At 41.8% G+C, this 8926-nt stretch overlaps 2 protein-coding genes across 2 annotated transcripts in view; one reads left to right on the top strand and one right to left on the bottom strand.

Annotated features, from left to right (window-relative positions):
• rgs7a (regulator of G protein signaling 7a) overlaps positions 1-8926 on the top strand; it is a 147194-nt gene that overhangs the window by 63094 nt on the left and 75174 nt on the right. The window lies entirely within an intron of this gene.
• fmn2a (formin 2a) overlaps positions 44-8926 on the bottom strand; it is a 37052-nt gene continuing 28169 nt past the window's right edge. Inside the window, exons 14-17 of the mRNA XM_088304839.1 lie at positions 3635-3686; positions 2103-2252; positions 926-1007; positions 44-824 (exon numbers count right to left, since the gene is read on the bottom strand). Of these exons, the coding sequence (XP_088160965.1) occupies positions 798-824; positions 926-1007; positions 2103-2252; positions 3635-3686 (311 nt within the window). The 3' untranslated portion in view covers positions 44-797. The remainder of the gene's footprint in view (positions 825-925; positions 1008-2102; positions 2253-3634; positions 3687-8926) is intronic.

The raw sequence follows: 8926 nt of genomic DNA, 5'->3' as shown, positions 1-8926 counted from the left end.
CCCGGCCGCTAATGAAAAGGAACAGCAAAAACCCACCAAAATGTAAAATTAATGTAAATTATTTTATTCAATAAATATATATATATATATATCTTTTTCGTGGTCAAAAGGTGTTTCATCCAAAACATGTCATGTGATCCTCTTCCTCCTTTAGCACATCGCTCGATGATAATACGACAAAATATCAAAATGAGCCGCGTTAGGATTAAAACAAAGCCAGCGATTTGAGCATGATGACATCACATCACGTCACTTGCGGCCTGTTGAGGATGAGCGGATGCAGAGAAGGGGGGACTAAACACGTGTCCACCAGAATGCAACCAGATAAAAGAGAAGTCATGTTTTTGTCACTTTTCCTTTCAATACAAATATAAAATTCCAAATTATGTCTTCTAAAATCCATGTTGTCCAGCACTCATTTGTCAACTTGTGTCTGTGAGATAAGGCACTGTGAAAAACTGATATCACACTCAAAGAAAAAAAAAAAAATCCTCTCCATATGGCTTTTAAAAATCCAACGCACGAATTCAATGTTGCTACGAATTTGCACTGAGTATTTTCTGGCATCTACGCTCTAATCCCCAAGGCTCGAGTTTGTCATTTGCAAGCAATAATTCAATAAGTGCTGCCAGAAATGGGCTGAGCATTCCGCGCTCGATACGCTTAAAATGGGCCAACTTGCGATAAACAACACTATTAAATTGACTTGTAAAAAATAATAGTTTGGAGTAAAAATGACTGATGCGTCACATCTGATTGTACTTGCGCAGTAGCCTCGGTGATAACCGGTCTCTGCTTTACATCTTCTGGCCCAGCTTGGATTTCTGTGGAAAAGAAACAAGATATATTTTTTTTTTTCATGAGACGACTTGAGAGAAAGCAGAGTAGAACAGAAGAAGTCAGACAAAGAAAATCAACGACGTACTATTCCGGTTGCATGTTTGGGTTTGACATTGTAGGATGCTTTCTCCTTGGCCTGTCTGAAACAATCCTCCGCCATCTTCAGCCTGATGAAAAATGTAGAAACACAGAATAAACATTATTTCTGAAACATACTTTGGCACATGTAAAAATTCATAAAAATTTAACTTGGTGTGGCTGTCTGTGAAATATGAGCCACATTCAAAAGAAAAAAATAGCATATCCTAAATATGATAGGGGAAAAGTAGGACTTTCTTCGTAGAACAAAGTAATATTTTTACACAGCAAAATTAAGCCATCACTTTAGAAGGGAAAAATTATTTTCACTTGAAATTCTATCAGAATTTTCCCAACACAAAGTCAGTAATCATAGGATACAAAATTGCACAATAAAAGAATACAGAATTAATTTGAACTAGGATGAGGAAAAAACATGATCATCATGAGAAAAAAAGTTAGCATTTTCAATTGATTAAAAAAAATATATATATATATATATATATATTACTTTTTAAAGTATTAGATTTCAATTTAGTAAGCGTTTCCCCAGGAAGTAACCTTGTGTCAAAAATATTATATTATATTACAAAGGGTCAATAACAAAATCCCCAAACAGTTAAAGCCTTCAAATGTCGTTTGTCTTCTTTCCTACCAACGGTTTACTCAGGGCCCTTTTGACGAGTATCACGATGTGATCTTCTTGTGGCAGAATGGACCAATTTGCTTTCTGTTGTCATGCATTGTTATCAGCGTATCCATCATAGCACTGGAAGCCAAGTGGATGCTGCGTGTGTTCTTTTCATTACAGTGCCGAAGAATCCGAATGACCATGATAGGATCTTCAGAATGCAAGATACACTTGAACTTGCTCAATTGTTGAATTCTGGGACACTCAAGTAGAATTAATGACAGTCAAAAAGGTCACAAAGGGGATATTACCTTTCCAAAGACAAAACGAAACAAGATTTGATTTCGGACACTCTAAAAATGTTTACGTTCAGCATGAATTTGAGCTGAATGTGCTTTTTTTTTTTTTCTTTCTTTATTTCGCATCTCTAGACGAGCGTAAATGGCACAAAGACAGCCATTAGTTTACTACAAAAATAAAGAAAAATGAAAAATGACAAAAATAAAGGCAAGCTAGTAAACAAGCAAGCTCATCATCAACCATCCATACTTACCGTTCCTTTAGCATCAGCTTGTTCTGCTTCTTCCACTGTTCTTTAAAATCCGTCGAAAACTCATGCCAAAGGCTGAAAACAGTATTGGGTGATGCCTCCTTTTCTCCTGATTTGGGCTTGACCGAGAAAGACGTGCTCAGTGCCAAGAAGCTGAAGGAAGATGAGAACAAAAAAGAAAACATGACCATCCGGACAAAACTATTGAGATAAAACAACAAGTCGGTTATTACAAAAAAAAAAAATTGGCGTCGGCGAGCAAATGTGTGGAATCCAGACGCTTATCTAGGAATTTGATGCTTTTTCGAAACAAAACAGTCAATTCAGAGAACAGACACAGATTTGGACTTAAGTCAGAACGCGCTGTATTGTATCACTTTGCTATGCTAACACAGTAGTAAAGTCATCCATCCATACTTCATCATCGATTCCTGTCTTGGAGCCTTTCCTGGCTCACTTTGGGTGTGACACAGAGAGGAGGATGAAGGTCGGAATGCAATTTAAATTATTGCAATATTAATGAACAATAAATGAACTATCTAAATCTAGCTGAAACTTACTAATTCTTCAGTCAATAGAAGGGTTTGACTTTAGTGCCCAAAAATAATAGTAATGGGAAGACATGCTAATCAAAATTACAACAGATTTGTTTGTTCCTCGCAACCACAGCAACAGCTTGGGGTGAAAAGGAGAGTTGGGCAGCAAAAGTTGTCTTCGGTGTTTGGCTTTTCTTCTGGGTGGGTGTCAAATCCCTGATGAAGCTCAAACTCAAAATCATTCACTACCAGACGAGTAAAAAAATAAAATATATAAATAAAAAAAAAAAAAAAGGATGTTTGACGTCTTTAGCCGTCAATGGCAGTGAATGAGTTAAGATGATTGACATGAACAACCAATAGCATTGATATGGATGGATATGCCAAAGTGTAATGCTCCAAGCCGAATTTCTCATTTGGGAGATGTAGCTTGAACCTCGATGGACACGTGTTTAGGTGTTTTTAGGGAGGGCCACGCACCAACGATCCATCAGAAGCGCTGGTGCCGCGCGATGACGCATGTCAAGGTGTTGAACAGGGGGGAGCCGTTTGCAGTGGATCAATACGGTGGACAGGTTGGGCTCTCTTTGTTTGGAGTGTGCTGTAGGAACACATTCCTCGCCAGCCGTAACAGAAACCTGGAGCCAAGGCTGTCTACTCTCGCTCCGCTTAGATAAACAACGCAGACACCGCACAGGGGGGCCTCCCGTCTACTGAGGCCCCCCCGGAACGATGGCCCGCACCTTCCTTATAACCGAGGGAACCAGAAGCCCTAAACATTGACAAAGCGGCAAGATTATGTTCTTCTGTGAATATGGCATTTAAAGCTTTGTTGGATTTATCATCCTGTGTTGCCTTTGCTTCCAAACTCACAAATCAGGGCTTTGACGCACAAGCGCAGGCCCTTATGTAACCTGTGAAATGGAATAAGAGGAATCACCGACCAGAGAGAGGTGAAGAAGCTGCGGGAAAATCATGAAAGAAAGATCAAGGGCTTACGTGTTTTGAGTGTCGGCCAGTAGTTTCTCCTGCGTTTCCAGCTCAGTTTTGGCTGAAAAAGACAAGAAAAGAAAAGACATTTTGTAGGAAAATGAGAGCCATGCAAGGAATGCGTGCATGGATGAGATCACTGGCCGGCGAACTTGTATGTACACGAGCGTTCCCGCCTGCCACCGTCGCTTAAACCAACAGTCGTCTTAGCCGTCGCTGGAGTGCCACAGAGCGTCTCGAGCGGCGGTTCGCTTCGCTGTTGCACAACTGACAAAAGATACGTGCCGAGTGCGGCACAAGCGCCTCTTTGTGCAGTTGCCTCCAAATGGAGACAGATGGCTGTGCGGTCGTTAGTGCGAGAGGTGCGAGATGGAACGGGAAGGGTGATGAAATTGAAATTAGCACATGACAGTCTACGAGCCCAGCAGGTCCCAATCAGGACCAGTTGGAGACCAAAGAAAAAACATTTCATCGATCCTTAAAGTGTGTTTGCTTTTAAGGGGAGTCAACCTAGTGAGTGACATCAGGACCTGAAGTGGGTTTTGCCGGGGTAGTTCAAAGCGAGTGTCGGCGTGTGAGTGATGGCCTACAGCAGCTCGTTGCGAGTTTTCTCATTCTAAATTTGTTTCTGTGACTGTTGAATTTCCCATTTAACTCGTTCACTACAGAACATTTTGACATTGTCAAAATTCCAGGATTATATTAACACTGAATGTAACAATAAGCTCTTCTTTCACCACGAAGAAAAACAACATTTTGTTTCAGCATTTTGGTTTAGCTTGCACAAAAGGCAGCTATTTTTTCCTCAGTGGACTCACAAATTAAGCTGATCTAATTTCTAAAATGTAGCATTGATGCCATCTACTGGTGGCTTTGCATAAATAAAGTCGGTGACAACTTCAGATTTAATAGCAGATGCAAAACGTAATTGACAAGTATACTCGTCAATGGCAGTGAATGTAATAAAAAGCTCAAAGTTCATCGGCCACTGCGGATCCCCTTCAGGACATTATTGTAACTTCGTGGCCCCATTACAACTTTCCCCGAGCGGTGACCGGCTCATTTGAACAGAAACAACCGCAGGGCTCCCATTAATCACGATATTCAGCGTAACGGTGAAGTTAGGTCAGTATTTTTAGTCATGATTTGTCACTTTGCTAGTCCGTCAAAATATTGCTTCACATGAAACTGGTCGCTGGTGCACAAAAGACACCGCTGCACTCTTGGAAATTTCAAGCAGGCTACAGAGCGCCAATCTCAGCGGCCATCGAGGTCACTTGGAATGGCGGTGAAGTGTGACAGCCTGGCTCGACGTAGGTTAACTTATCTCATTTCTGATCCGCAGGCTGCCTGTTTTCAAATACAAGAAGAGCATCAACGGATTCGATCCAGCGGTATGTTTTTCCCACTTGGTTCATACCGTCACTCGCGCATAATCGTCAAATAGGGAGACAGTTGTCTTTGCGGCCCCCTCACGGTCAATAAATGTATGCTAAAGCTGCGTTAAACTGTCAATGATTGGCCATGAACTAAAGTCAAGTCTCCTCATGGGTTCTTTTTGCGAGGCAGACATGACAGCAGATAGAACAGATAATCTTTCCTGGCGCAAATATATGTTGAGCTCTTATCCCGGGAATATCTGGTTGCGATGTGTAATTGAAGCCAGAGCACCATCTAAAGATCTCGGAGAAAACCCACTGGGAACGGCGCAATTCCACGGCGCTAAATCACCCATCAGCCCACAGTCCCGTGCCTGCGGGATGACAGCTCGTCAATATATTACGATAAATCTGTAAATAATATTCATGGGGCTTGATATCAGGAAGTTGCTTTGTTCCTTGAGAAAGCTAACTAAGTAGTAAAACACATGAACATTAATGAGAGATGCAGTACCCGTCCGATATCAGTTGGGTTCTTCATTAGACAGAGCAATACTCCCCAGAGTTTTCTTATAAAATTGGAGCGCTGAAAGGTGAACCCAAGTGACATTGACCAGTTACGAAAACTCTGACAAAGAACGTTTGATGCAGATGAGCGGAGGACTGCAGACTGAAGATGGCGATAAAAATTTCCATCATTAAGTGGTTGATGCGTTGTTGTGGTTGCCATCAAATCTTAAGACACATGTAGATCCACCCATCCGTTATCTGTACCGCTTCTCCTCGCAAGGTCACTGGAGGGTATCCCAGCAATCTTCGGACAGTAGGCGGGGTACACCCTGAACTGGTTGCCAGCCAATCACAGGGCACACATAGACGAAAACCCTCTTCGCTCACAAACACAACGAGGGGCAATTTAGAGTGTCCAATCAATCTGCCACGCATGTTTTTGGAATGTGGGAGGAAACCGGAGTACCCGGAGAAAACCCACGCAGGCACGGGGAGAACATGCAATCACCACACAGGAAGACCGAAGCCGGAATTGAAGCCAGGACCTTTGCACTGCTCTGTGAGGCCATCGTGCTAACCAGTTGTCCACTGTGCCACCCGCACATATACAGGCAACTGCAAAAGTTTGAGAGGTTTTTACATGAGAAACCACAGCAAATAGAAGACTACGCATATAGTAACTTTGAAAAGATATATTCTTCAAAGTCGAGGCTTGTTGCTTGAAGCCCGCTGGGATGAGAATTTAGCAAAACCACTTCCAGGACAACCACAGCAGTCCAATTGCGATTGAGTTAATTCGCTAAGAATCGACTCCTAAAGATACAAATTCAGTTCTACTTAATTTATCATTGTGGAAAATAAAATTTCATGTGTACATTGAACATTTGTTCAGATTTCAGATGGAAAACCATCTGGGCAACATTGTGAACTGTGGTTAAGCATGTCTGTCTGGCACATCTGTGTCACAGTTCCGAAGTTTGGGGTTTGAATCTCAGCTATGGCTTTCGCTGGTGTAGTTTTTTTTTCATGTTTCACGTTTTCTCCAGGTACTCAAAAAAAAAAAATCTAGTGTTGCGTGAATTGAAAACTGTAAATTATCTGTGAATGGTTGTCGAGACGTGCACTTGACCGCCAACCAATCCACAGACTAAACGAACAGGATGGTTGATTGATTTTTTTTTCGGCCTACTTTCTAACTTGTCAGTCTGATGAAAAAAATTGTATCTCCAAATGTAGCAATTTGAGTGTTAGACAGAAAACAACCAATTTTATTTGCGTCTGACAAAACATGGCGATACGTGCGTTTCCATTGGTCAGTGATGATAGACCAGTAACAATAATAATTTCGCTTAGTAATAATATGGTGAGCAAAACATCAAAAACATCTCACGATTGTTTTTAGAAGAATTGGGGGCGAATGGATGCAATCCCATCCTCTCGTAATCTGGAGGTCTATCAGAAACAGATTATCCTGTGACTGCGCCTCAAAGAGCGGCGAGAGACTTTGTCAAGCGAGCGGCAAAAATGGAGCGAGACCAAACAACGCATTTCCAGCTTGTCCGCTTCCACTGTTATTCTGTGGTTAGTTTCATGGTCAGAAAACAAACAAAGGCGGTTTTAAACTATGGAGCCAGAAACAGTTTAACCCCCGCTTTTTTTTTCGCTTTTGGAGATTAGCGAAATAACAAAAAAATATGACATTTGGCTCTCTTCTTGTTTTGTTTCGAGTCCTCTTTCTACCGCCACAGTGGCGGAACCCCAAGAATCCCGTCTGGAGCCATGTGAGTGAAACTTCCACGCTCTCAATCGTCTCTCAGAGGAAAAACCTTGTCATGTGAATCAAAGCGGGAGCTCCCATATTTCTCTCCACAACCCAGAAAGGGAGCGAATAAGAGAGGGACGGAGGGGAGTGAGGAGGGGGTGGGCCAGCGACCGAGGGCGCCAGGAGCTTTCATCTGCAGACTTGCCTTAAAAAACGGACAGCGAGCTTTACCGCCGAGCCACATATGCTCCGCGTTAGACTTCCTCATTTGAATACAAAAGCAGTCGGTGCGAAGCCTGTGGCATGTTCCTTCAGAGAGATTGGTCACAGTCAGTTAAATGTAGGCTGGGTCAAAGCCAACAGAAGGCAAATACATTTATTGTGATGTAAAAACACCCAGCAAACAATGTTGCGCAATGCTTTGCTGCTGTTGCACTCGGTTGGACAACAAAAGCGACACAGTAGCGCTTTCTCAATCTGGACTGTGATGTCAGTGTTTTGACCTTCAAATGCAGCCTTCTTTTTAGATTTTTGTTGCAGGATGCACGTCAATCATTCTTCACGGCCCTCAAAGTTTTTCCAAATATTTAAAAGCCTGATTATGAAAATGCGCCACTGCACACCCCGCCCCCTTAACTTCTGGGCCATTACCAAGCAAGGATTTCATTACCATGACGACCGGAGGGCGGAGACAGGGGGTTGCGATGAGGTGAAAGACTTGTTGAATCGAAGAGCAATGTGTGATGGGAAAAAAAATAAAAGTGTGTGGCCACGATTGTACTTTAGGGTGGACAAAAATTGACTCCACCATACGATGCTGTCTCTATACAATTATTATACAGTGTCAATTTCATTGGGCAGTGGGTTAAACATCTTTTTGCTTCAGAGAGAAACCACAGAAGAATTGGATGTTAAGATGCGGTTGTTATCATATTTCTAAAATATCAACTATATCAGGGCAAACTACGGCCCGGGGGCCTCATGCGGCCCGTTAGACGTTTTAATCCGGCCCGCCGAACTTGGAAAAAAAAAATTAATAAACCTTGTTAAGTTTTTATTTTTTAAATACTGTGGTTTTACAAAGACATATATATTGTTGTAAAGCTTTTGTTCACTTTCATTTAAAATTAAATGTATTTTTTTTTCTCAGATGAGGTGAGATTACCAAAACACTCCATCCATCTGCTCCTGGTCCGGCCCCACTGAAAAATTTTAGAACCCATTGTGGCCCGCCAATCAAAAAGTTTGCCCACCCCTGAACTAGATCAACATATTTGTGTTGATGTGGTGATGAACATTTTTAAACTTCAAAATGCACTGTATTTAATTTACTGCAGCATTACATAAAGTACAATGCCGGCTCCCAACTGTACTCCTGCAGTAAATAGTTTCAGTTTAGTATTTTTTGGTAGTTTTTGCCCGGCTGACAACAAATCTGATGATGCGTTTGGAGTGACATAAGGAGGGTGGAAGAAAAAAAATATTTAAAAAAAACAAATCTGTTTTCAATTTTTGGGACTTTTCTTCTAATCTGTGATACTGGGTTATTTAAACAGTCATTGAAGCAAAACCATGTGAGACCAAGGCGATGGAAAACCACTTTTGGTGTGGCTGTTGACATCTGAAACATGAGACCAAGTCTACAAGCGG

This window comes from Idiotropiscis lumnitzeri, chromosome 9 (genome assembly GCF_059441095.1).
Source record: "Idiotropiscis lumnitzeri isolate Australia: NSW breed Sydney's pygmy pipehorse chromosome 9, RoL_Ilum_1.0, whole genome shotgun sequence".
NCBI lineage: Eukaryota > Metazoa > Chordata > Actinopteri > Syngnathiformes > Syngnathidae > Idiotropiscis > Idiotropiscis lumnitzeri.
The sequence above is the reverse complement of the archived record's forward strand: the minus strand, read 5'-3'. Positions and strand labels throughout refer to the sequence as shown.